Source organism: Heterocephalus glaber, unplaced genomic scaffold, assembly GCF_053883595.1.
Source record: "Heterocephalus glaber isolate CG9 unplaced genomic scaffold, H.glaber_assembly_v1.0 deba00001452, whole genome shotgun sequence".
NCBI classification, from domain to species: domain Eukaryota; kingdom Metazoa; phylum Chordata; class Mammalia; order Rodentia; family Bathyergidae; genus Heterocephalus; species Heterocephalus glaber.
In genome coordinates, this window is record NW_028258302.1 from 4,537,605 (window position 1) to 4,565,296 (window position 27,692).

The window sequence follows — 27,692 nt, forward strand, 5'->3', positions numbered from 1 at the left end:
CACCCAGCTCCCTTTGCACAGTCCTGCCCCTGCTCGTGCCAGGTGTGGTACAGAGGAAGAGAGACAGCTCCTGGCCCCTGGACTGGGTTAATGGCCACCTTGTGACCATGTCACCTGACCCAGGCTGCCTGCCACCATGAGGAGGGAGAAGGGCAGGATTGAAGGCATAGACTGCTACTAAAATCTGTGCTTTTAAAGAATATTTAATAACAAAATTTCCTAATATATCAAATTGTATAAATCAGATCCTAAGCAGGCATAGAGTATGACCCTAACTGTGAAAGATAGCCAGATATCATGTACAGACAGGTGTGTGTGTGTGTGTGTGTGTGTGTGTGTGTGTGTGTGTGTGTGTACCAAGAACAAAGGCTAGGAGGGCTTGTTAACACTGGTTACCATGTGTTGGGATTCTGGGGTGCTGTAATTTTTTCCCCTGAAATTTTCCCTAGCACACATGTAATGTTTTCTTGTGAGGAAAAATATTTTTAAAGAAGTGAGTATCGGGGACAAGGCAGGAGGCTCAAATGCCTGCTCGTGACTTTCCTGAAAGAAACCTTTGACAGAAAGTCTCCCTCAGCTTCCTGTACAGAGACAGTGGGCGCTGCTGTTACTAGCAGCGAAGGACCACGCCTGAGGGCCACCCCTGCCACTTCCTCAGCAGCGGCCCCAGTGCCCACACCATGGTCTGCCTCCATCCCCAGGCAGGCAGGAGTGCAGAGCTGCACCTCATCCCAAGGGAGTGAAGTTTGAAGAGAAGCATAGCAGGCACAAGGTGAGGAGGTGAGCAGCAGCCCGGGCACATCCTGGGAGGAGGGCCGTTCCTAGGAAGGCAGGCGGCCCAAACCTATGGGCACCTCTGACTCAAGGGAGGCCTCACAAGGGCAGGGTGGGTGCCAGCACCCCTTCATGAGGCAAGGGCGGGCTCAGGGCTGTGGCTAAGGTCTCCTGTCCACAGCTGCCTTTCCTGAAAATCATAGGGACGGTCTCTAAGGCACATTCCCCACATCCCTGCATAAAGACAAAAAGTAGGACTTTGCAAGCTAAGCTGGACATCACAGGGAAGATATCCACGGGGTTTGCCCCATACCCAGAGCCACCTCTGTACTCCACCTCCCCACAGTGTTTACTTACTGCTCCCAAGGCACTGGGGTGACCACCCGTAGTTTTCTTGTAATGTGAAGTCGAGAGAGTGTAACCCAGGCAGCCAGATGCAACCAAAGAACCAAGTAGCCTTGGTAACAACACTGACACCTCACAGGTTGTGTCCACAGCCACCTCTCTTCTTCAAGACCTTGTCTACTAGGTGCTATTTGGTGGCTGCCTGCATAGCTCATGTGTGAGGAGTGTGGCTATCAGGAAAGCCATGGCCACTGCACTTGTAGCGTCCTGAGGAAAAAGGAACCACATCCCAATCCTCACGTTCCTGCTTTGCACACCTCCCAGTAGGCACGACAGAGGTCAAACCATTCATGTCACGCACTTTCCTGGTGCCTCCAGAACGTACCAGGCTATTTGCTGGGCACTGAAGAGATCAATTCCTGGCACTTGTCTCATGGCTCCCAAGTCTCTGCTGCCTGACACTGGGAGGAAGGAGCCATTGGACAAGTTCTTAAGTCCCATCCTGGGGTGTTAGGCTGTGGGACAGGAGAGGGTCAGGATGACAGAAGGGCCTTTGGAATGACGGAATCCTGCCAGTTTGGAGTGGGATGTCCCCCAACAGGCAAAGTGTTAAAAGCCACAGTGCCCAGCTTGGCATTATTGGAAAGTGATAGAAACTTTGAGGTGGGGCCTAGCAGGAGGTCTTCTGGTCACTGGAGGTGCTTGGAAGAGGACAGGAGGATCCAGGTCCCTCCTCTCTCTCTAGCTTCCCAGAGGTGAATAGCTTTGCTTGGCATCTTACTCCCACCATGATGCACTGCCTCACCACAACCCTCAAAGCAATGGACCCAACAAACCATGGACTGAAACCTGGAGAGGGTGAGCTAAAATAAATCTTTCCTCCTTTTTATTATTGATTATCTCAAGGTTTGAATAGTTGATTTTTTGTGTGTGTGTGTGTGGTACTGGGGATTGAACCCAGGGCCTTAGGCATGCAACACAGGCTTGATTGTCTCAGGTATTTTGTTACAGTAACAAAAAGCCAACTATCACAAGTCCTGTGGGCTCATGTCAAAGATGGGAGACTGAAGTTTGGAGAAGAAGGGGGACTTGTTCAAACACTAAGTCTCTTGACATTCAGGCTTGTGTCCTGTCTATTCCCTGCCAATCCCTGAAGCCCTCGGTTCATGGGGAACTCACTATCTTGCAGACCGCCTGGGCCCACCTTTGCATACGTGGGACGGTGCCTTCATCTGCACTCACACAGGGAGGCCCTCTCTGGTCCCGATGGAGGGGTGCTATCCCGCAGCATGGCCCCAGCCTCTCCCCTACAGCCACACCTGCCTTCCCCAAGACCCGTCCTCAGGGGCACAGAGTGTGAACCCCAGAGATGTGTATCCCAGGGCTCACAGGTGGGTCCACTGGGGCTGGGTGTGGACAGGGGTGGGCCCAGGACCTGCTCTTAATAACACAGTGCAGGCAGCTGGACTCCGTATGTTCCAGTAGGTAAATTACAGGCTTAGCCAGTCCAAAATCAAATAAACACTCCAACTCCCAGAGGTCGCTCCAAGGAGAACAGCAGTTTCCCAGAACTATGAGGCTGAGACAAAGCTCCCCATCCAACCCAGCCAATTATCACCTGTCACTCCCTTGGGACAGGGGCCTTTTCTTTGACTCACAGGTGCAAGAAACAGGACATCCCAGGGTGACACAGACTTTGGTGACCAGCCTGTTCTTGATTCCTAGATGTAAGCAAACACTGACATTCCTCACCCTTGGCCCACACCTGGCCAGAGGCTGCCTAGTCACCATGCCCTGGGTGAAATAGATTGCTCCTCGCCTGGTGGTAGCCAACTGCAATCTGTGCTGAGGGTGTGGATGCCTTGTCCAGATGTGAAGAAGTCCCAGGTAGATCACTGATGTTGGCCACGGGCAAAGGCAGGCAGTTGGTGGCACCTGCTGTATGCCAGCCTGGGCCACCCCTGGAGCCACTGTCCTTGCTTCTCCCTAGAGGTAACCGTCTCAGTGCTCATCCCCAAGTGGGTCAGTTCGGTAAAGACCCCAAGGTTCTTTGCTTCTCTGGTAGTCATGCTCTTCCCCAGGCAGAAGGGCAAAGCAGAGGAAGACACATGCTCTCAAGGACCTCCAAGCTTCACCTTCAGTCATGGGGCCCAGCCATCTTCTTTTGCTGATAAGCCAACTGTGCCCATGGGCCAAGTTAGAGAAATCTAAAAACACTGTACTGAGGCCACGAGCAGGGCTAACTATGCCCTGGAAGTGTCCATGTGCTGCACCTGGGAAGGAGCAGAGCCATCCACACTCAGACCCTGTGGGCATGGGGCCCAAGTCAGTCCACCTAGGGCTCTAGCAGCTCTCAGACCTCCCAGGGTTGGCCATAGTCTGGGCCAGGAAGGCACAGGAGGGCCTAAGATAGGACTTCAGTGTGGACTTCAGACAGTGCAGTTGGCACAGCTGTGACCTGCTGTGTGCATTTGGTCCCAGGTGGTTGGGGGACAGCTAGCCACAACCCCACAAGGAGCAGAAAGACAGACCTGGAAAGGACCAGAAGCCTGGCAGGAAGTGAACAGGAAGTGAGTGTCCCACTACTCATGTCTGAGCTGTGACAGCATCTCAGGGTTGAGGGTTTCCTGCCTCTGCAGAGGGTCCTGATCCAGGGAGGAATGGCTGCAGGAGAGCATGTGGGCAGGGCTTCAGTGGCAGCCACAGGCCTTGACCACCATGTTGCGGTGCTTACGCAGGATGACGTTGTTGCTGCTGTCATAGTAGAGCACAGAGGTAGCACTCAGCTTGGTGGGTGCACAGCACGCCTTGGGGACTGCATCTGGCTTCATCAGGTGCACCTGGCCAGGGAGTGAGCACAGGCAGGTACATGAGCCTGGAGGCCTCCTCCCAGGTCCCGCGTGCTGTCACCTGACCCATCTTGCAGGTCTCAGTCCCCTCGCCTCTCCCAAGGTCATTCTACACCTGCAGCCAGGGTCCCCTGTGCACATCTGCCTCGCCCACCATGCCAGGACACTGCCCAGGCAACTGGCACAGCCATCCAGGTCCCGAACACCTGCTCCTCAGCTCTCCAGGCCCCTTGGCCACCCCTTGCCACATCGACTACCCCAGATGTGGGCAACTCTGTGTGTCCCCAGGACCCCTGCACCTGGGCACCCTCTGCAGCACCAGCTCCTCTGGGGCCTCTGCTTCCCACTCATCTCTGTGCTGCAACTACATCCCCAACGGGTCCCAACATGAGCTGTGGACGGGTGGTCTCCCCTCCAGACTCAGCCAGGAGTGAGCACAGAGCCAACGGAGAAGGCCTAAGGCTCCAGGGCCCCCTTGATGTGTTTGCTGCTCCTAACAACTCCCAGGGCAAGGATTATTCTTTGAAGATGACGAACTGAGCCACTGAGGCCCGAGGCCCATGGCGATCTCTGCATCTTCAGGCCCACGGGAAGGAGCCAGGAGGCGCCAGCAGCCCGTGATGGCCGATGGGCCCTAAGTAGCCACAACCCAGACAGGGCCTTCCCTGAGTGGGGACACCGGAGAGAGAAGTCAGGGCCCAGTTGCTGCCATTCCTTGCTCCCCCCACAGCCCTGGCTTCGCCAGATGGGCAGCGCCAAGGGAAGTGGCCTTTAATCCACCTGGTATCACAGACCAACTCCGGGTGTTCAAGGTCCCGTCCAGCCGTTCATTTGTTTGTTCCAGTGAGGATTTTTGTTTGTTTTTGTTTTGCAGTGCTGAGGGTTGATCCCAGGCCTCTTCCATGTTAGGCAAGGGCTCTACCACTGAGCTGCACCCCCACGCCCCACTTGATTCATTTTTGAGTCACACATCCACATCACATCCTGTGGGAAATGAAATCGGAAGTTGTGGAGCTTGTGGATGTGCATCTTTGGGGACGATCCCATGCCTGTGGGCCACAGCTTTCTCTGCCAAAAGTAGAACCACACTTGTCTCATGTTTGGACATGAGCCAGGAGGGGAGCCCAGGACTCCCAGGGAGTGAACGGCAGCATTTCACGGACACATGCGGCAGCCCAGTAACAAAAGTAGGGCTTCCGCGCCATGCAGCAGGAGCCCTGGTGACAACCTGAACTCAAAAAGGACACCTGGGGCTGGATGTGGTGGCGCAGGCCTGTAATCCTAGTACTCAGAAGGCTGAGGTAGGAGGATGATGTGAGTTTAAGACTAATATGGGCTACATAGTGAGTACAAGGCAGTGGACTACATAGTGAGGCCCTGTCTCAAAACACCGGAAAAGAAGGGCCAGGGATTTAGCTCAGTGGTTTTGCCGCCTGCTGTGCAAGTGCAAAGATCTGAGTTCAATCCCTGGTACCAAAAAATAAAACCAGAAAAGAAAAGAAAAAAGAAACAAAAGAAAAGACATGTGGCAGGGGGGTGCTGGACAGGGTGGCTGAGGGGCTGCACATGCCAAGCCAGGGGCTCAGACCTCGTCTGGAATAATTGGAAGGACACAGTTTCCTGGCCGAGAAGGATGTGTGTGGGCAGGTTCGATTGTGGTAGGAAGACCCCCTGGCTGCTGGGGGGACAGTGGCCCTGAGAGGTGGGCCTGGAGGGACCTGCTTTCTCCTCTTGGCCCTCGGGACCTCGAGGCTCCCTCCCCTTCCATATTGTGCCCCCAGCCCCAGCATCCCCCGGGGCTCCTTTTCCTGTCCAGGCTCTTGGGGCTGCTGGCTCTCCCTGACGTCTTGTCTGTCCTCAGGACCTAAGACCATCCATGAGCCACATCTCTCAAGGCTACTGAGTTTCACTCGGGACCTTTCTGTTCCACTCCACCTGCACAGGTCCCCTGGCCCACCCGACCCCACCATGTGGAGTCTGACCTACATGCCTGGGTCCCCACAGACAGCTCCTCTCTGTGGCTGCTGTCACCTCTTTCCCAGCTGACCAGGCCCCTGTTCAGGGCCCCCATCAACAAGCCAGGGCAGGATGGCTGTGGTACTGACCAGGGACTGCAGGATGGCGTGGTTGGTGGCGTTCATGCAGGAGTCCAGCGGGAAGGAGCACTCTCCCTCACAGTAGAAGGCCGAGTAGCCTTTGGGGGCGATGACCCAGTCCTGGGGGAACAGGAGGTCAGTCCCGTCCGTGTGCTCCCAGAGCCCCCAGCCCAGCTCCTGTCCCGGGACGACCCCAGGCAGCCTGTACCCTCCCTGAGCCTCAGGGCCCCCAAACCCACTCTTGGCCCCTCCTGAGCAGTGTCACCCCAGGGGCCTGAATCCACCCAGCGACCCTCAGCACACAGGGCTGGGCCTGAGCTCTGTCCCCATCGGCCCCTGTCCGCTCTGCTCTCTCCTCCCCAGTCTGTCCCCTCCATCCTGCCTGCTCCACACTTTCTGGAGCTGCAGTTGCAGCAAATGCTCGGAGGTTCTGCCCACCTGGCCTCAGTTTCCCTTTTGCAGCACGAGATTTTAGTTAGCTGAGGGTTCGTGTAGTCTCCATTTTTGTGGTTTTTGTGTACATAAACCATGAAAGTGGCACAGTCTCACTTTACTCCTCCCTCATGAAGGTGACCCCGGAGACCGACCAGGTCAGTCAGGGGAGGAGTCGGACTCACCAGCCAGCCCAGGTCCTGGAAGCTGACGTAGAGCTCGTGCCGCCGGCAAACCTGTCGGCCATGGGAGCCGTGGATGTCATCTGCAGGGACAGACGGCACAGGTCTTTTCTGGTGTTCCTGCTCTGTGCAGTTACCACGAGGTGATCCCAAGGTGAGGGGCACCCTCAGGGACACATTTGTCAAGTAAAGGAGCAACAGGAAATGAAAGCCTTGGTTCTCAGGAGTCCCAGCCCTGGATCCCTGGTCCCCCAACCCCAGCTCAGCAGCCTTCAGTGGCTCCTGATTCCTACAGAGAGGTGCCGTGCTCAGCCGGACCTGCCTTGTCTTCCAGCCTGGGGGGCTCTGGCCCCTCCACTGGGCAGCCAGGGAGGACCCTCGACCATTCCACAGCCTCTCCTGCTTCCCTCTGGAGATGCCTCGGGCTGCAGCCCACCCTCCTTCCACTCCGGCCCCACAGGGTCAGGGCCTCACGGTGAGGCCACCAGGGGCCCCTCCCTGTGAGGGAGGCCTCTCAGACCCAGGCCTGCCCCGGCCCTCACCAAAGATGCCTGGGAGTTTGTTCGGGTGCGGCAGCTCGTTGGTTTTCTTTGGCTGCCTCCTCTTCAGGGGCCGCACTGCTCGAGGGGCGCGGATGGGACTCGGGCTGGCCCTGAAGAAGGTGACCATGAAAGGCTGTCTGGCGCGTGGTGCCTGTCGCCCCAGCAGACTGGCCAGGCCAGGGTCCACGCTGTGCCCTGAGAGAGACAGGACAGAGGGTCGCTCACGGGGGTGATCCTGTCTTGGACACACAAGGACCTCTGTGCTCCTCAGAGGAGCTGGAGGCTGAGGACCTGGGGACCCCTGAGCCTCAGTTTCCTCATCTGAAGCCAGCTAATTTCAGCCCTGGCTCTCTGGAGGGCAGGTCTGGGAAGGGGGTGCGGGGTGCACAGGTGTCACAGTCAGGGATAAGTGTGACCCAGACTTTTGGGAAGCGTTGGACTGGTTTCAGTTTCCCCACTAATTCCCTAGGTAGTCTTTACAGCCACTCCATGTTTCCCACTTGACAGAAGACCCATCAGGGCCACTGACTGATGACCAGAGTCCACTGCTGGTGACGTTCAGAACAGGGCTGGCTCCTCAGGACCCAACGCCCTTGTCCTGGTCTCTGCCTGCACTTTCTGGGGAGGTGAATGTGAGACTAATGGCAGCACCAGCTCCAGGCACCAACTCTGCCCACCACGGCCCAGGGGCAGGGCACTCACTGCCTCCCTGATGCTCACACTGGGCACCAGTGCCAGCAGAGCCGACATCGGAACAAAGGCCCAGAGCCCAGCTCAGCCCGTGTCAGCCCCGTTGGGAAGGCCACGTTCATGGCCAAGGTGCTGGTTATAAAGAAAGGAAAGCTGCGGAGAGACATGGCCTGGGCTTCACCCAAAGGAGTGGAGCCTGTGACACTGGGATCTTAATCCCTTACTCTCCTGGCTGCCCTCCTGCCTGCTCCTGGACCTCGGCATTTTCACACTGCTGCTGGAGATTTCTGATGCCCAGGGCAGATCAGGTGGCCCCAGAGGTGTGGCACGCTGTGCCAGATGACATCCCATCCACCCTGGACTGTCTGTGGCTCCTCCCCAAGTGTCCCCTCCCTATCTCTGTGTTTTTTTGTTTTGGTACCGGAGATCGAACTCAGGACCTTGTGCTTTCGAGGCAGGCGGCAGAACCACTGAGCTAAATCTCCGGCCCCCCCTCCCTATCCCTGGATTCCAGGATATGACCCTTCCTTGGGTCGAGACTCCGATGGGGGCCTAGCGATGGTACCTGTGAACAGCTAGAATCCCCTGCTCTGAACAGCGCCTCTGGCTGTGAGCTGACGAAGTGCTCACTGCACACCAGGCTCTGCCTTCACAGTTCACACCCACACCCTGGGTCCTTTTTTTTCCACTTTAGTGTGTGCAACAGTAGATTGAGCATGGCATGCCCCACAGCCTGGCTGGGTTAGGAGGGAGGATGTCACATGAGGCCCCTTTGGGACTCCAGAAATGGCCACACTAGATCTCCTTTAAGGACAAGCCCCGGCCTTGAGGACCTTCCAGGAGGGTGCCAGCACCACTCTCCTCCCTCTGTCCCGTCCACTACCAGGTCCTATCCCATGGAGATGGTCCTGCCTTCCTTCTCGGACAACTGCACAGCTACCAGGAGAGGAGCACTGGAGGACGAGGGCAGGATGGAGGGAAGCAGAGCCCGAAACAAAATGGAGGGCCTGGGAAAAGAGCGGAGGAGCCACAGGAAAGGGTTTCCCCCAGGCAGCACTTCCGCTGCGAAGTCTCACTCAGCTTTGTATGCTTTTTGTGGCAGCAGTAAAGTGGCACCTTAAATGAACTCTGAGTGGGGTTCTTTTCTCCCTCATCATTTCCCCCTACAGCTTGTGATTCAGTTGTGAGGGAAAGAGTGGACCAGCAGCCTGCGAGGGGACCCTCTTGGCCGGGTGTGATTTGCTGTAAACATCACAGATGGCGGAGCAGGCACCGGCGTCCTCAGCGATGGTAGCAGGGGCTCTGCAGTACTCAGAAGACACTCGAGTGGAGCCTGGGTGTTCCCTGCCGTTTTTAATTAAATTCCCACGGCTCTGGTAGGACAGGGTATCCAGCAGTAGAAAGCCTGGGAGGAGAGCAGCACCCAGCTGGTGCCTGACAGCGCCCCCCTGTGGCTACCACTTCTCCCCACCAAACCCTAGGAGGCGCCCAGGAAACACACGGTGTGGCCAGGGGGCTCCCCGCTCATGGTGCCACCTGCTGCATGGGTCTGAGGTTCGGGGACACGGCAGAGGCACAGCCCGTGCTGGTCTTGACCTCGTCCACCGTCGAGCCCTCCCAGAGCTCCACCAGCGTCAGCCCTCTGTTCGGGTGCACGGCGAACACGGCCTTCTCGGTGATGACACGGTCCACGCAGCGCTTCCCAGTCACTGGCATGGTGCACTTGTTCAAGATTTTGGGGGTCTTTGCCTTCGTGCAGTGCTCCATGGTGACCACCACTTTGGTGTTGGCGCTGGACACCAAATCCATGGCTCCGCCCATCCCTTTCACCTTCTTTCCGGGTATCATCCAGTTGGCCAGGTCTCCGCGTATTTGGAAACCTGCATGGCGCCCAGCATGGTCAGCTGGATGTGGCCCCCGCGAATCATATAGCGAAGGAGTCATCGCTGGCGAAGAAAGAACCCCCAGGAATCACGGTGACCGTCTGCTTGCCCGCATTGATGACGTCCTCGTCCACCTGGTCTTTTAAGGGAAAGGGGCCCAAGCCCAGGATCCCGTTCTCACTGTGCAGATGAACCGTCATGTTGGGGCTGATGTAGTTGCTGGCCAGGAGAGGGATCCCTATGCCCAGGTTGGCGTACATGCCATCCTCGAATTCCAGAGCCGCCCGCTTGATGATCCGCGTCCTGACGTCGCCTGCGTCGCGGGCCTGAGCGCCTTCCCCTGTCCGCGTGGTTAAGCGCTCAGATTCTTTTCTCGTATTTGGGCCCCTTTATCACGCGACTGACATAAATGTTGGGCAGGTGGATGTCTTCGGGGCGGAAAGTGCCCACATCCACGATCTCCTCCACCTCCACCACCGAGACGTCGGCCGCCTTGCACATGGACACGTTGAAGTTCCTGGCGCTCCCGCGAAAGACCACGTTGCCCGCGCGGTCGGCCCTCCAGCCCTTGACCAGGGCGAAGTCGGCGCGGATGGCGCGCTCCAGCAGGTAGTGCCGCCCGCCGAACTCCCGCACCTCCCGCGGCTGGCTCAGCGAGGCCATGTGGCCGTCCGGGTAGTAGGCGATGGGGGCGCCGCCCTCCTGCACCAGCGTGCCGTAGCCCGTGGGCGTGTAGAAGGCGGGCACCCCGGCGCCGCCCGCGCGGATGCGCTCGGCCAGGGTGCCCTGCGGGGTCATCTCCAGCTCCAGCTCCAGCTCGCCCGCCAGGTACTGCTGCTCGCACAGGGCTCTCTCCCCCAGGTAGGAGCAGACCACGCGGCGCAGCAGGACGCCGCCAGCAGGACGCCGAGGCCGAAGTCGTCCACGCCCGCATTGCTGCTGACCAAGGTCAGGTTCTTCACGCCCACGTCCCGCAGCGCTGCGATCAGGTTCTCCGGGATTCCGCAGAGCCCGAAGCCCCCGAGCATGACGGTCGCCTCGTTCGAGACGCCCTTCAGCGCCTCCACCGGGTCGGTGCAGAACTGGACCCGCTCGGGGGGCTTGGTGGAGAAGCGGCGCGCGCAGCCTAGCCGCGAGGACGTCGAGCACCCGGCGGGGACGCGGCGGCCCAGAGCCGAGGTCAGGAGCCTCAGCGCAGCCATCATCCCCAGCGGCTGGAGAGGCGGGGACTGGCTGCTCGCCCCGCCCCCGAGCGCCCCCGAGCGCCCCCAGTGAAGCCGCCGCGCGTCGCAGAGCCCGGAGGGCGGGCAGCGGCAGGACCCCCGCGTGGGGTCGGCTCTGCTGGCCGCGCGTGCCAGGGTCCCGCTCCCCTTCCTGCCTGGGGAGCCGGGGCGGTCACTCCAAACCTTGCGTGCTTCGGAGACTGAGTATCTAATGACCCGGCGCTGCAGGCGACATGGTGGGGAGGGCGACAGCCACCCTCACTGAGCAGCCACCTTGTGCCAGCGGAGCACCCGTTTCATCCCGCTGACACCTAGGAGAGTGAGGGTGGCCCTACAGTTCCTTCACCGCTGGAACTCACTGGAGGGGACAGGAATTGGGCTCCTCCCCGGAACTGGGACTCTCAAAACCCTGAGCCCTGCTCAGCAGTAGAGCATTTGCCTAGCAATGGAGAGACCCTGGGTTCAGTCACTATTGTTGTAAAAAACATTAAACACCTGAGTCAGATCCTGTCATCTCCCACTGCTGTTAGATAAACTGCCCTAAAACCTCCAAACACCTTGTCCTGGTCACCCTAACTCACAGTGACCTCTGCCGACCCCTCCCAGTCTCCTCTCCTTCCAAGCCTCCCCCACCCCCACCTGCTCCTCCAGGTGGCCTCTTGCTGGACCTCAGGCAGCCAGTCTTGTGCCACCTTGGCCCTTTACCCCCACTGCCTGGTACAAAGGAAGCTCTCCCCAAATACTCGAGTGCCGGTGAGCAAACCTCACCTACAGATGAGGAAACTGAGGCGTAGAAAGGTCAGTAACATGCTGAGGTCACCTCAGGACATCAGAGAGCCACCAGCACTCCCCACTCAGAGCCAGTGGTCCAGTTGGCCCCCTCCCCTCCCCCTTCCCACCAGACCCACTGGGTGCCAAGGCTGCCCTGCTCCTGGGGAGGAAGCTTTGACTCCCCCTCCGCAGCTCACAGGCTCAGCAGGGGGACAGGAGGGACAGCAGCCCTGGCTGGGAGCCTCCTGCTGCCCAGGACCTCACTCTCCACCCCCCGAGTCCTCACAGTGGACACAGCCGGGATGGGACAGGCTCCCCAGTGCTGGGGCCTCTCATGGAACCACCTGCTGGAGCCTGGGCACGAACCCCCAGCCGAGCCCCCGAGTCTCACCGTCCAAGGTTTGCACATAGAGGCGGAGACCCAGGTCCTTGTTACGGTTCAACAACCAGCGGTCACTGGCTGCCGTGACGTCCAGCACCAGCCAGCCCTCGTCTCCTGCTCTGAGGGTCTGAAGATCCAAAAAGAACAAGTCAGACTCCCTGTGGACACGAAAGAACAATTAACCGAGGGTGGTGGGCCAGCCCCGCTGCCTTTGGGACCATTGCTGGAGCAGCCACCCTGCCTTGACTCTGGGCTGGGCTCCTTCCCTGCCTTCTGTCACTCATCCTCCACCCCAAACCATGTTTCTGTGCCCATGAGGAGGTGGGGAGACTGAGGCACAGTGGCTCAGGGACCCGTCCAAAGCCCCACAGCCAGGATGGCAAGGCAGGGTGTTCAGGCCCAGCCTCTTTCCAATCTGAGGCTGCTCTCCCAGAAGTACCCCTTTCCTCCTCTGGGAAATGCTCCCCAACCTGGGGCTGAGCAGGACACACTGACTGAGCCTTGACCAGGAGACAGAGGATGGGCCCAGGCCGAGGGACGGCACCTGTTGGAGTGCTCCTGGACCACCTCGAACACGCTGATGTGGAGAGTCGTGTTGAGCGAGTGGGTGCTGGGCACCTTATAAATCCGGAACTCAGCAGCTGTGACTGCCTCCCCGGCCGGGATCTGCATCAGATCAAAGCGGAACTCCTTCCAGTGAGGCTCCTGGTGACCCAGGGCGTGGTCACGTTCCACTGGAAGACAAATCGGGAGACAGGCGGTCTAGAGCAGCTGGGATGGCTTGGGCTCTGGAGTGGGAATCCAGGCAGCTTGGCCAGCTGTTCTGCAGCCTGTTTCAGGTTCTGCCCCAAGCACAGACAGGGCTCCACCAGGTCCACCAGGTTGGTGAGGAGCTCTGGCAAATGCCCAACAGACCCGTGCCCCAAACCCCACTTAAAACCCCCCACTGGGCCCCCTGCTGGCCTTGGGACCCACAGAGGAGACCGTGGACAGGCCCTGCCGTGGGAGCGCCGGGCTCAAGGGGAGGCAGACATCAGACCCAAGGCAGAAGGCCCTGGCCTGCTGGGGTGGGGGTCCAGGGGGGACATACAAGTGGCTGTATTTCAGTGGGACAGGGGCCACCCCAGGCTCACCCTGTTCCTGGGTGGGAAGTAGGGGAGCAGAGAGCTCTGAGCTGACAGCTGAGCCCGGCCTGAGGGCTGAGTGAGAATCTGCCTCGGTGTCCAGGGAGAGGACCCTGCAGAGGACAGGCCAGCAGAGCAAGGCCGAGGGCAGAGGGGCCTGAGTGCAAGGAAGGAGATCCACGGCCAGAAGCCGTAAGTTCCCTTAGAGGATATGGGGAAGGAGGCAGGAGGGTGGAGGAGGGAAGAAGAAACCCGGGGGTAGGACAAGAAGCTCCTGGGGAGGCCCAGTCAAGGGCTGGGGAAGCTGGAGGGTCCCAGGAATGGCAGGACCCAAGCAGGCTTCTTGGGGGAGGTGATTTCTGAACTGGCCCTGAAGGATGGGCAGGTGCCTTGGCAGGCGGAGGGCCTGGTGTGCACAGGGGAGGGCCTGGGAGCTCCCCCAGTCCTGCGGTATGGTGGCATCAGTGGGTCTGGCCAGGTCTGCCTGTGAGGTGGAACCCTGGGCTGGGGACACAGCTGTGCCTCTGGCCAGGGGGGAGCAGCGTAATCTGTGGGGGCACTGGAGGACCCCGTGGAGGCAGCGGTGAGGACTGAGGTGGGGCTCACTGCCAGGGGCGGCCTCTCAGTCTGGGCAAAGGCCGACATTGTGGCATGAATCCCACATTTGCCCAGCTGCACGGAAATGCCCAGGCTGATATATTTAGGGCAGTCTCCCTTTAGCCTCTCGTCACTTTCGAAAGCCAAAAATCTGTGTTTCCGGAGAGCAGGGCTGGGAGCCGCCCAAGTGCCTTGACCACAACCCGACACTGAGATTTTAATTATATTTGAGTGAGTCTTTTAAAAACCCTCTCTGGCTGCTGGGCTCAGTGACCACAAGTCAAGTTTAGCAAAGCACCAGGTTGTGCAGCCGGACGGATGTGGGGAGCACTTCCTGTCTCCGTGGTAGGGACCTGGCCCAGGGATGGACAGGGACACAGCTGTGCTGGGCAGGGCAGAGACAGGCACATTTGGGCAGGAGCAGGTGGGAGGCTTCATCCCCAGACCAGGGAGTTGAAGGTATGGTATGTTTGAGGTCACCCAGCATGTCAGGGTATCTTTTGAAGGTTCATTTTTCAGTCAGAACAGGGTCTTGAAAAATCTTTCTTCTTTCTCTATTTTTTGTGGTACAGATGATCAAACTCAAGTCCTTGTGCTTGGCCAGGCAGGCGTGGCGCCACTGAGCTACATCCCGGGCTCCTGAAATATCTTTTTTATAAACAAATGTATTCATTCACTCATTTGTTTATGTACAACACTGCCCTGGGCAGTGGGAAAACTGCAATGAACTAGGGTGATAAGGTCTTTGCACTAAAGGAATTTAAGGTCTAATGAAGGAAATGGACTAGATTTTAAAAAGAGGTAAAATAGCAATGTCGCTTCTTTTGTAGGTGATATGAAGGAGACAAGGTCATGGGCTCGAGATTAATGAGGAGGGTACCTATGCTTTTCACAGGGCCATTGAGAAAGAGTTAAGCTAGGTCTGGTTCCACGGGTACCTCTAAAAGTTTATTTTCCACAAAATTATAAAAGCTGCTCCAAATGTTCAGTGAACTTGCTTCAGTCTGGGAAAGGAGCAAATAGATCTACTTTCTGAATTGCCTTAATGTGGCTCTCAGAAAAATAGACAATTATGAATTATCAACCTGTGCCGACAGAACTCTGGGCCTCATCCTCCACCCTCTGAAGAAACCACCTCCGGCTCCCACACTTCTGGGAAAGGCTCACTGTGGGCAGGAGGTGGCATCCTTGGCTTTGGCACTGCCCCCCCCCCGCCCCCCTGCTGCCTGTCCCCATCCCAGGCCCTGCACCCGCCAGTCACAGGCTGGGTCTCCCTATGCCAAACCCTGCATTCATCTGCCTGACATCAACAAAACACTGGCTATTTTTGTTCCCTAGATGAAATTAGACTCACCCAGGAGACCTAAATCTGTCTTGTTTCTGACCAGAAGCATGACTTCAAAAGACACCCACCCTCCCGCTCCAGCTGAGAGTGGCTGTCAGGAGAATAGATTCTTCTGTCCTCTCTGACCTGCCCTGCCTCCCAGCAAACCCTTCCAATGGCCCCTGCCACGGTCCACAGGAGGACCTTGGCCAGCTGTCTGTCTGTCTGTCTGTCTCTCTCTCGTGACCTCTTGTACTTTCTGGCTGCAGACATCTTCCTCACAGAGGACCCTCCAGGCCACACTCTCCTGCAGCCCCCTGCTGCCATTTCTAAAGGCTGCTTTCCCTTCAGTCCCACTGGGGAGCTGCCTCCTCGGCCTCATCCTCCGTCCCTCACGGTTCCTTTCCCTTGAGCCAGGGGATCATGTTCCTGGCATAGCTGCCCCTCTGGAAAGCGAGCTCTTTGAGGGCAGAGGCTGAACATGTAGTGGACACGGGAGGCTCCCCCTCCTCAAGGCCCTGTGTTCTAGGGGCCCAGACAGGGGGTGGCTGCCTGTTCTTCCCCAGGGCTGCTTGTCCCCAGGACAGCAGCTCAGTGTGCAGCATTCACAGCCCCTTGGGCTGGGGCAACGCTGGTCTAGAAGTGACTTCCATGTCAAGTGTGCCTCTGTGAGAGGCCACTGATGTTTTCACACTGCTGTGGGACTTGCTTCCTCTCCCAGCTTGGCCTCTGAGAGTGGGGACAGGCTCCCCAGGGCCCTGGAGGTGGACAGGCTGGGCCTGTCTGACTGGTCCTGCTGGTAGCAAAGGCCCAGGGGCTCCACTTCACACCTAGAACAAGACCCTGGTCTCTGTGAACCCTGCAGGCCCCTGGAGGAGCCACACAATTGGTGACCTATCAGTTCTATGTGTTGAAGGGCTTTCTCCCGCCAGAAATCTCAGCCCTGTGGAGAGCAGGCCCAGGGTCTTTTCTGAGCTATCTCCAGCCAGATCTCATTGCTGACCTTCATAAGCTGTTCCATAAATGGCTCTGAACACATAATTACTGGCCCAGTCCTCAGATGGCTTCAGACCCTAAATTAAAAGGAAACACCCTCACAGGCCACCACATGAAGCCCGCCAAGGTCAAGAGTAGTTCCCAGGAGGGCCGGGGATTTTTCTCAGTGGTGCCCCACCTTCTTCACAGGTGAAAGGTCTTGAGTTCAATCTCCCGTACTGGGAAAAAAACAAAAACAAAAATAGTCCCCAGGAGATATGAAGAAGAAGGATGCAATTCCTCCAGTTGAAACCCAGGAAAGAACTGAAGTGTGAGAAGTTTCCAGAAGGACACTGCTTACTGAGAAACATGGCCTCTTGCTGTGAAGAGGCTTCTGCGAGGAGGTGGGCTGTGTGGGCCTCCCCACCCTGTGGCTCACCCCCACCAATGGGCAGGGGCCCAGAACTGGGCAGGCCTGCGGGCAACCCTTCACAGATGGGGAAACTGAGGTCCAGAAGAGGCAGTAACTTTGCCATTTGGTCACGTGTGAGGTTAGGGTCCCCAGGGTGGACTTTCAGGCTTGAGCCAATGTGACATGAGTGGCCTAGAGTTCAGCAGATGGCAACACTGGGATGGAGGGGTCACCTGTCAGCAAGTGGTCACCTGAAGCCACCTTCCTCCAGCAGGGCCTGCAGGTCTCAGGGGCCCAGCAAGGGCTCAGGGAGGGGCTAAGACAGAGAGGTCCAGCCCCACCTCTGTCCACTGGCAGGGCCCAGTCTCCATCGCTCCCGGGGCCCCCTGCCTCTTGCTGAGTTCCTCCTGCCCTTGCCTCTACCAGTCTGTGCAGAGCACCTGCCAGGCAGGGGCCGGGGACACAGAGAGGAAGGGGTGCCGAGTCAGATTTGGCCCATTTTAGGTTTTTCAGGCTTCCCCGGGATTAGGAGAAAGAGGGGCTAGATAGGCAGACAGGCAGAGAGAAACTAGAGTCCCAACTGACACACGATGGAGGAGGCGCACTCTCTTCACACAGGGTGCCCTGGGGAGAAGGGCCAGAGAACACTTTTCTAGAAACATTCAAGAATGGTGGAAAAATTCTGACAGGCAGAAACGGAGAACAGTCATCTGGGCAAAGGCATAAAGGTGAAACAATGCACTGGTTCCCACTGTTAAAGCACTGAACTAAGTGCCAGGCGCCGTGTTAGGCCTGTTACAGATGCCATTCCTCTTAATGCTTATGGAAGTCCTGTACATTAGTGATCAGTCCCTGCGACAAATTACTCAAATGGAGCAGCTAAAAACAGCAATCCTTTATTTCACATCATTTCTTAGGGCCTAGATGTAGGTCAGGGTCTGTCACAAGGTCACAAGGTGTCAGTCTCTCTGAAGACCTCATGGAGTTGCAGAGCTGGCTCCTGAGCTCACACATGTGCTGATGGCAGCACACTTGGGTTCCTCACTGGTGGGCTCTATAGGGCTGCTCACCACATGACTCCCCAGAAGGAGCAAGCCAAGAAAAACGACAGCTGCAGTCTTTTAGAACCCAATCCGGGCAGTGACACAGCAGCAGTGCTGGTCACACAGAGCAGTGGTGGTGATGGAGGGGAGCAGGGACCACCGAAGTCCACGATGGAGGCCACTACCGCAACGACGCAGGGAGATGCATTATTCACCGTTTTATAGATGAGAACATTGAAGATCAAGGAAGATGCCGAATTTGCATGAGGCCACAACCAGGAGGGACTGAGGTGGGATATGAACCTAGGCGTGTCTGACTCTAACATCTCTCTGTTTCTCCTCAGGGCCTCGCCAGGTGGGGGATGTGTCGAGGAACACAGAGGGCCTTAGCTGGGCTGGAATACTGCACTTTGAATGCCAGCCCAGGGGAACCTGAACTCTATTCTGACCTGAAGGAACACATAGGAGAATCCTGAGCAGGAAAAGCCATGATTAGATTTTCACTTAAGGAACTGGAGTTCCAAGAACATGAGAGGCCGCCTTCTCCTCCCACTTCCCTCTGTGTGAACACTTTCTCCTCTCACCTCCTTCCAAGTCACCTCCATCTTCTTTTAAGATCCAGCACAAATGTCTCCTCCGCCTCTCCAGCCTTCCTTGTCCTCCAGCCACAAGACCACGTCTCTCCCTCCTTTTCTGGCCTAATTTGTCTCCCACAAATGAGAGTGCTCTGTCTTTGGCACTGTTGAACCCTCATACCCACATTGGTTGAGTGGTGAAGGCCGTTTCTTCATTCCACGATAACTTATATCACCTGTGAACCTATCTTCCCATCTTTCCCAGTGAAACAAGCAGGCGTGGGGCCTGGCTGCGCTTCCTATTGGCTCTCAAGATAACCAGGAAGGGGCACGGCACACAGTAGGTTTCTGACAGTGTTTGCTAAGGACTGACACAGACTACTCATAAAACCCTTCACAATTCAACTTCCATACTCAGATCTTGCAGCCTTCAGCTTCCCCAGAGCCCTACTGTGTACAGGGTCCTGGGCTGTTCAGATGGAGCTGGCAGTTAAAGGAAGTGACTGAGTTTTATTTGGGTCTTGCCATTAACTGCTGGCCATGGGCTAAACAGAAACCAACAAAGGGGCCGGGGATTTAGGTCAGTGGTTGTGCTGCCTGCCTCATAAGCAGAAGGACCCGAGTTTGATCCCCAGTACCGAAAAAAAAAAAAAAAGCAGAAACCAACAAAGTTGACATTTATTGAGCGTTTACCAGGCACTCTTTTCAGCATGTTCTATACTGGTAGATGAACTCATTTATACCACTAACTAGCCTGTGAGGTAGGTCTCCCATTTCACAGATAAAGAAACTGAGGCACAGAGGAGGAAATAATTTAGACAAAATTCCTGTCAATATTATCTTAGGTTGGGCTCCCTGGGCCACAGACTCTGAGCTGGAAGGTTGACTGGGATGGGTCACCATTCTCTTTGCAGAGAATGAAGGGAGCAGGTTTGGACATAGCTTAATGGTGATGCAATCCCAAAAGGCCTCAGCCAATTCCCACTGCACGGGGGCAGATGGCCCTTTGGAGTTGTTCCTCCTTGCTGCACGGCAGCCAGATAGTCACACCTTCATGGAACACTGCTTGGAGGTGGGGTGCCCCAGGGAGGGATGTAAGTTTGGGCCCAGTCAACCAGTGCCTAGAGAAGGACTCAGCAGTGAGCTGTCGGCAGCCCACACTGCAGGCAGCTGGGCCAATGAGTGACCCCTGCTGACGGGAAGATGGAGGCAGCGCAGCAGCGTCCACTGAGGGCAGTGTGATGGGATGGGACCCAGGCCTCCCGATTCCGGAGCCGTGCTCTTCACTGCTCCACACAGTGGGTGATGGGGGTGGGAGGCTGAACAAGCGCAGCAGGCCTTTCCCTCCCCACGCTGGCTGCCACGAGTGACCACTGCAGGCACCTGTGAAGTTTCGTGCACCTTCACCTGTCCTCGCACTATGGAACAGGTATTAGTATCCTGATTTTAAAGGAGAGAAAACAGATGCAGTGGCTTTAATCTGTTCACCGTCTTGCAGCTCTCAAGGGGACGACCCAATGTGCCAGCTCCAAAGTAACCCACCACTCTGCCGCCCACCTCTGCGGCCAACCAGCCGCCCTCCAGGACCTGGTTTTCACACCTGTTCCTGTGGATCTGGTACCCAGGACCTGAGCTGTCACTTCCACTCTTTGAGACTCAGCTTCCTCCTTTGTCAGTGGGGTTGGGGTAACACTCATTTATTTTCAGAGGTGAGGGGAAAACACTGAGATGAGGGGTCAGCCACTGGAATCCACAAGGCCACACCATCTTGGTGGCCAGAGAGAGTGTGGGGGAAAGGGACCCACCTTCAACCTAGAAAACAACAAATATCTTTGGGCCTGTGGTCACTACAATAGTCACCTTTTAAGATAGGTAAAAGATTGTTAAATGAAAGAAAAAGTAGCAAGACAACTAGCAGTTATGTCCCACAATGTTAACAATATGAATGCAGTACAAACATTAGCATCCATATCGATAAAATATCGGGGCTGGTTTGGGATTGGAGGTGCAACACCAAAGGATTAGCACTGGTTTTCGATGATGTACAGAGTAGATTACTAGGGGCGTCCATATTTATATGTTCCTGAATATGTGGTCTGAATTTTTGCATAATGAAATGTTGTAATTTATACTATCTGAATTATTTATAAGGAATATGCATTAATAAAACCCACATTCCCTACCCCGGGACCAGGGATTGACTCAGGATCTTGCATTTGCGAGTCAGGCAGGGTGCCACTGAGCCAAACTCCCAGCCCCTAAAACCCATATTTTTAAACAGGTCTCTCTTTACATCACATGTTCACTCTTGTTATGTCTTGTATCTAAATGTCCTCCCAAAGCCTCATTTGGTCATAGGTGGGGCTTTTTGGAGGTGACTGGGATTAAAAGTGTGATGCTGGGGGTCGAGGGTTTAGCTCAGTGTTTCTGATGCCTGCCTCAGAAGCACAATGTCCCAAGTTTAATCCCCAGTACCAAAAAAAAAAAAAGTGTGATGCTGGGATTGAATGTGTGGTGCTGGGACTAGGGTACCCTGCCCTGGGTGTGGGAGGCACTAATCAATAGGATTCCACCCTGGAGAGAATATAAAGGGACTGAATGAAGCTGCTGTTGCTTGCTGGCTGTTCCTGCTTCTGCTGCTTGTTGTTGCTTGTGACCCTGCCAAGCCATGAGCTGATTCTCCCCTGTGATGCCCCTCTGCCATGCCACCCTGCTTTGGAACCAGCTGACTATGGACTAAAACCTCTATAAACTGAAATAAACTAACTTTGGGTGTCTGGTATTTTGTCTCAGCAAAAAGAAAAGTAACTAAGGCAGATTTTGGTACCAGAGAAGTGGGGTCGTTGCTGTGACATTACCTGGCCATGTGGCTGAAAAGCCTTTGGAACTGGCTTGTGGGAAGAGTCTGGAAAGGTTTGGAGATGTCAGCTGAAGAAGGATCCCTGCAATGCATTAAGCTGTACCTGATGGGAGATTCTGATCAGAGCTCAGAAGACCAGAATGCTGATAGAAATGCTGCCAGTAAAGAACAGGCTCAGGAGATTTCTGTTGGGAAGGTCTGCACTGGCTGTTGGGACTCCAAATCATGTTTGTTATGCTTTGGCAGAAAATTTGTCTGCATTTTGCTCATGTCCAAAGACTTTGCCTGAGGCTCAGACTAAATGTGCTGGACTAATAATCTTTCTGAAGAAATTTCAAGGCAGTCTAATGTTGAGGCGGTGGCATGGCTACTGTTGGGGCCTTTTAGTCAGATATATGTTAAGAATAAAGAGCAAAGAGCCCAGAAGAATGATTTAAAATGTTTTGAGTTTGGTCAAAAGGAAGCTCCAAAAAAGTTGAGGACTGCAAAGATGGAGAGAAGAACTTGGTTGCTGAGAAGGAACCAAGATGGGAAAAGATGGCCTGAGGACATCAAAGGAACCAGCAGGACTCCAGTCTTTGCAGCCTTGAAGTTGCAAAGGTGAAAGACCTTCCTTTGAGAAGAAAGCTCCAGGGCTGGGGATTTAGCTCAGCGGCACCACGCCTGCCTTGGAAGCCCAAGGTCCTGAATTCGATCCCCAGTACAAAAAAAAAAAAAAAAAGAAAAGAAAAGAAAGAAAGAAAGAAAAGAAAAGAAAGCTCCAGAGCACCATGTTCCAGAATGGCAGCAGCCTAAGGAAGTTTTTCCTTAGGATTTGGTTTTTAGTGCTCAGCAATCCAGGCACTCAACCCCTACAGCCAAGAGACAAGGAAGCTTGGCTATTGCTCCAGCTGGCAGCAGACCTTGGCAACACCCATGTGGTGCTGATTTTAGGTGCATGCAGAATGCAAGAGTTGTGGGGTCAGGAAGGCTTCCACCCAGATTTCAGAGGAAGGCCTGGGAGGCCCGGCAGTGGGCCCCTGAGAGGACAGTGTGTGAAGCTGTGAGTGTGAAGCTGAATGTACAGTGGAGACCCAGAAGGCTGGAGAAGCCAAGAACATGGATTATCTGAGGAAAGCTGCAAAGAGTGAGCAAAGCCAGCCCAAGAGAGAAGCCGTGGGAGCTACAACATCAGCATGCCATAGGGGTGGAGCCACCCAAGCCCTTTGGAGTTCACATCTTGCCTCACATTGTACCCCATGATGGACATGGAACCATGGAAATAAATGTTTGCTCTGCTGCATTTGGCATTTGCTTTGGTCCTGTTCCTTTCTATCCCTCTATTTGTACCTTTTGGAAGGGTAATGTTTATCTTGTGCCACTGAATGTTGGAACTGTTTAACTTTCTTTTCCTTCATACAGGGACTCACAGGTAAGAGTTTGCCTTAAATCTCGGAGGAGATTTTGGACTTGGGCTTTTCAGCAGTGCTGAAACTGTTAGGACTTTGGCACCTCTTGGAGATGGACTACATGCCTTTTGCATAAAGAGATGCGCATGACTCTTTTGAGGGCCAGGGGTGGAATGTTATGGCTTGTATCTAGATGTCCCTGGAGAGACTCATGGTCATAGGTAGGGCTTTTCAGAAGTGGCTGGATCTAGGTGATTAAGGCTGTGATGCTGGGATTAAGGAGGCCCCACCTTGGGTGTGAGTGCTACCTGCCCTGAGGGTGGTTAGCCTGGGTAGAATGTAAGGGACAGAAAGAGGAGACCTCTGTGGCTTTCTGCTGCTTCTGCTGCTACTTCCTGGGGCCTGCCCACCCTGCACGGACTATTTCTCCTTTGTGATGCCCCTCTGCCATGCCACCCTGCCTTAGAATCAGCTAACTGTGGACTGAAACCTCTGTGGACTGAAAACTGTGAGCTAAGTGAACCTCTCCTCCTTTAACTTGTGGATGTCGGGTATTTTCTCTTATCAAAGATAAAAGTAGCCAAGGCAACTTTTAATAGAGTCCATTTCAGCAGCATGGGCCAGGCCTGGGCTGCTTGGAGAAGCAGCTGCTATGTAGGGGTCAAACGTGGGATGTAGAGGCAGGGAGACAATCTGCTGTGTGGCCTTGGGGAAATCCTGTACCTTCTCTGTGGCTCCCTCTCTTTTTAAAGCACAGACGTGACAGTAATTGTGAGATGCACATGAAGGAACAGACGTGGCAGTCCTGGACATGGCTCATCACTGCACAGCATCTCACTCAAGTCCTCACAGCCCCCAAAATGAGGAACTGCGCTGTACAGAGCAGGAAACTGAGGCTCAAAGAGGTGGACAGGAAAGTCCAGATCACAGAGAGCAGATGCTGGAGTCAGGATGCATAATGTCTGCTGCGCCTAGGTCAGAAACCCCCACCCCGTCCTGTCGTCCCAGATGAGGCTGGGAAGGTCAGCCCTGCTCACCCAACGGTGGTCTTTTTGGCTCATGCCTGAGGGGGAAGACATTGTTCTCTGTTATGGCCCCAGCAAACAGAACTGGGCTGGCACAGAGTAGGTACTGACAACTATTTGTTGAATGAATGAGTGGGAAATGAAAGAATTTCCTAGTAGAGAACTAAGAAAAGTGACCCTGAAACCAAAGAGAGAAAGCATCGCCCTTCTAGGTCACAGGGCTGGCAAGGGCAGAGCAGGGCCCAGGCCAGGTCCCAAGTTTTCACTCAGCCCTGATTCTCCCAAATCCAAGAAGCACAGTTCATCACCATGCTGTCCTTGGTCCCCTGAGCCACGGGAATATTTAGTCTGGTTCACGAAAGAGTGAAGGTGGCACCACAGTGATCCGGCCTAGACTTCTGCCTGCTTGTGCCGCTCGAGCCTGCACTGTCTGTTTTTGTTTTTGTTTTGTTTTGTTTTAGTACTGGGGATCAAACTCAGGACCTTGTGCTTGCCAGGCAGGTCAGGCGCTTCTGAGCTACATCCCTTGCCTGACTGCACTGTCCGGAATGTGGCTGTGTCTCTGCACTGACCCGGGTGGGAGGATTCAGGAAGCCCATGCAGAGTGGTCCTCCCTGCCTCCTTCCCTCAGCTGAGACAATCGCACCCAGGGATGAGGTGATGTTGTGAGCAGGTGCCTCTGACAGCTGCAGGACCAGCCTGGGGGGCACCTTGCTTTTCTAACACCATCACTGCAGCCTGGATGGGAAAGCGGGGTCCAAGGAGGGAAGGGAAGGCCCGAGACATACAGAGCTCAGGGCAGGCCCAGGCAGTGGAGACTGGAAGCAGGGTCATGTGCTTGGACAGGGCTCTCCCCTCCCTGAGCACAGGGAAACCAGGCCCAAGATTCGTGTGCTCCCCACTGCCCCATTACTGCATCCAGCCCAGAGGAGCCAAGAGGGACAGCCTGGGATGGACAGACAGGCAGGCAGGGCAGCCAGCTCGGACTACAGCCACTGCTCCTAACTCGGCCCCTGCAACTCCTGTGGCTTCCTAAGGTACCTGCTCCTCGAGGGCCTGAACCCAAGCAGGAGGCCCTGGAGAACCTCAGGTTCTGGGTCCCTCAGCTGCCATCAACAGTCAGAGGCCTGCCAGGCACAGACCCAGCCACTCAGGAGCCAGATGAGGCCGATAGGAGAGGTGGGGCCAGAGCCAGCAGGTGTGGGAGCTGAGCGTGGGTGTGGACACTAAGTGTTGCAGCTGGCAGACCAAGTGGTGGTTCTGGGGCCCTGACCTTTGCGGTTGGGTGGGTGATTACCAGACAAACAACGCAGGCCAAGAGAGTTGTGGTGCAGTGAGAACGCAGAATACAGACGGCCCTTCTGCTGGAGCCACCCTCAGCCAGGGCTGCTGCTGAACAAAGACCTGCTTATTCATCCCACGGCATCCGAGGCGCAGGTCCTAAAGGATCACGTAGAGACAGCGTGGGAAGAAGTGGTGGATGAGCCCTGGGCGTGCTGTGTGGCTCAGGGGTGGCCTTTGGACCTCTCTGACCCATGAAATACATCTGGCAAAAGTTTCATATGTTGCCTGGACTAGTGAGAATCGAAGGCTGGGAAAGCTCATGTGGCCATTCTCCTTCCAAACTCTGTGGTCAGCTTTTAGAATCTATTTCTGGGTTTCAGTGTGTACAAGTTTTGGAGATTTCCTGTCACATCCACACCAAGGCTGGGGTGCACTGGGAAGGAGAAGGGTCCAAAGTGGCCAGGTGATGTTTGGCTCTCCAAGGGGAACAGGAGGGGCTCCTGCCAGTCCACCAAGCTGTCACCTAACTTTCAACCGCAAGGATGGCTGCCTAGGAGCCCCACTTCACAAGGAGGGGCCGAGGCTCAGAGAGGACTAGGGACTTCCCTAAGGTCACACAGCAGGGGTGGGTCCTGCTCCATTCCCAGCAATGGCTCCCACCAGGGCTGTGTATGCTTTGATGCGGGGGATGCTGGGGGAAGCGGCCATGGGCTGGGCAGTGACTCATTCTGATGGGTGGCTCGCCTGGGGGACATTCTTGGGCAAGTCCATTCACCCTGTTCTTGATCCTGAGCCCTGGGTCAGCCTGTTCTGAGGACGGAGTTCTGGTCACAGCCACAGATGGTCTCCTCTGTCCTCGGCCCCACCCTGCCCTCTAAGCAGGAAGGCAGCAGCCAGGTCCCACTGGACGGAGCCCTGTGCCAGGCCTGGCTCTCAGCACTGGGGAGGCACTGCTGCTCACTCCCCCACCTTGGGGGCCAACAGCTCTGGGTTAGGGACAGAGGTGAATCTGTGCCCTCTTCCCACCCTAGTGTAGGGAACATGGTCCAAATCTGGTGCACCAAATCTGGTGCTGTTGGTCCTTCGTGTTTCTCTGCCCAAACTCGTCAGAAAGCTCTCTCCACCCTGAAAGCCTGACTGAGGACAGAAATGTCACAACACTGCACATCCAGCCACCCCGGACCTGTCCTGGTTCGGCTGTGGGAAATGGACAGGGAGACTGTGGCTATTCACACGGGGCTGAGAGGATTACAAGCTACAGTGTGGGTGAAGCGGGCTGGTGGCCCGGGCAAGGGTCCTCTCCCTGCTCGAAGCCCCACTGTCTGGTCCCCACACAGCCTGCTGTCTGCCCCAGCCCAGACCCCTCCTGTCACCAGCCACTGACGGGAGACAAAGTGGATGAGGACCTGACCAGACTTAAGTACTCATGCCTGCAGATTAAAGGGCAGTGAGAAAATAGCTTTTCGACCTTAGGAGCAACTGGCTCCAAGGTTTGAAAAGAGTTCTGCAGACAGGAGGAGCCAGGCTTTGTCTGGGAGAAAGACCAGGGTCCAAGGTGCTGGGGCCCAGGCCAACAGGACCACAGTCCCCAGGCCATGGAGCTGAGGGTGTCCACTCCTTACCCGGCTTTCCCCTGACAGCGCACCCGACCCACAGGCTCCCTGCTGCACAGGGAAGCACCTGCTGTGGACTCAGGGCACTCGGGTCAGCACTGGTCACTCTGATGATGTGACCACGGGTTTTCATGCTGAACTTTGACCCTCTCCTTAGCACCGCCCTTATCACAGTGACAGCACCACGGCCTGTTTACTCATCTGTCTCCCAGGACCCGACTGTCTTTCTGGTGCCACCCAGGTGGGTCTGACACCACCAGGTTCCACTCGTGGGTGTGCTGCAGGTGGCTGAAGGCGGCCAGCTGGTAGACCACACCCCCAATGCTCCTGTCCCCCCACTGCCCAGGGAGCCCTGGGCCACCCCACAGACCTTCCGTGTCCTGACCACTGCAGTCCCCACGCTGGGGCACGTCGCACCCACTGCACCCTGACTGCCGGTCCTGGCCAGGGGGCTGGCACTGCCCTGAGACCCCACCTGCCCTGTTCGCTGGGCGCAGCCCAGGTTCACTCCTCGAGGGCCCGGCTGGAGGGGGCTGTCACCTCCCAGACAGCCCGCAGCAGCTCTCCCCTGGGAGGGCGCCGGGTCACCGCCGGGTCCCTGACGCCAAACCCACGGCCCCACTCACCCATGTTGACGAAGCTCATGACCAGGTCGGCGCGGCCCAGACGCCGCCCCCGGGGCCCGCCGTCCTCGTCGTCGTCGCCGGCCATGGCGTGGTAGAGGTCCAGCATGAAGAGCGGCGCGGACGCGGGCAGCCCGGCGGCGGCGGGCGGCGCGCGGGGCCGGGGTCGCCCGGGCAGCCCGAGCACCGCCAGGATCTCGCGCTGCATGTCGCGGCGCTCGCGCGCGCCCAGGTGACGCTGAGGACAGCCGTGCGGGGCCCGCGGGCCGGGGCTGCTGCCCAGCGCGCACAGCGCCAGGCCCAGGAGCCAGAGCGGCCCGGGGCGCGCGGCCATGGCGGGCGGGGAGCACTCGGCGGGGGCGCACGTGCTGCGCGGCCGGCCTGGGCCCGGGCGGGGCCGCCCCGACGGCGGCTGTGGGCCGGGCTCAGCGGGACCCGGCGGGCGTCGCCTGGGGTCGCGGCGGGATCCCCACGGCTCCCCCGCGCGGCACCTGTCGGGGCTCCCGACGGCTGACGAGGCCGGCACTGCCGCGGGACGGGGTGTACGGCGGGGCCTGAGGACGACCGGCTGACCTGCCTGTCCCTGCCGGGCCGCAAGTCCTGCGGAGGCCGAGTCCGGGCAGCGGCTTTCGCGGCTGGCGAGCTCGGTGGCGTTCGCAAGGCGGACCCGCGAGGAGCCT

The 27,692-nt window shown here is 56.6% G+C and overlaps 1 protein-coding gene and 1 pseudogene across 1 annotated transcript; both read right to left on the reverse strand.

Moving 5' to 3' along the window:
* Positions 1 to 194: 194 nt before the first annotated feature.
* On the reverse strand, positions 195 to 27,692 carry LOC101711913 (bone morphogenetic protein 8B-like). Its single transcript, XM_087215239.1, has 7 exons — positions 27,016 to 27,692; positions 12,714 to 12,903; positions 12,179 to 12,327; positions 7,221 to 7,415; positions 6,682 to 6,761; positions 6,074 to 6,184; positions 195 to 3,959 (listed from the first exon to the last, which is right to left on the reverse strand). Exons 1-7 carry the CDS (start codon positions 27,344 to 27,346, stop codon positions 3,810 to 3,812), a joined length of 1,206 nt encoding a protein of 401 aa, XP_087071365.1. The 5' UTR covers positions 27,347 to 27,692; the 3' UTR covers positions 195 to 3,809.
* Positions 8,048 to 11,169, reverse strand: LOC147827188 (succinyl-CoA:3-ketoacid coenzyme A transferase 2, mitochondrial-like; annotated as a pseudogene).

Coding starts and splice junctions, on each gene's coding strand:
- LOC101711913 (XM_087215239.1), bottom strand. CDS start 27,346: ATGGCCGCGCGCCCCGGGCCGCTCTGGCTCCTGGGCCTGGCGCTGTGC. Junction 12,328..12,713: donor GTCCAGGAGCACTCCAACAG/GTGCCGTCCCTC, acceptor TCGTGTCCACAG/GGAGTCTGACTTGTTCTTTT. Junction 6,185..6,681: donor TCCAGGACCTGGGCTGGCTG/GTGAGTCCGACT, acceptor CTGTTCCCCCAG/GACTGGGTCATCGCCCCCAA.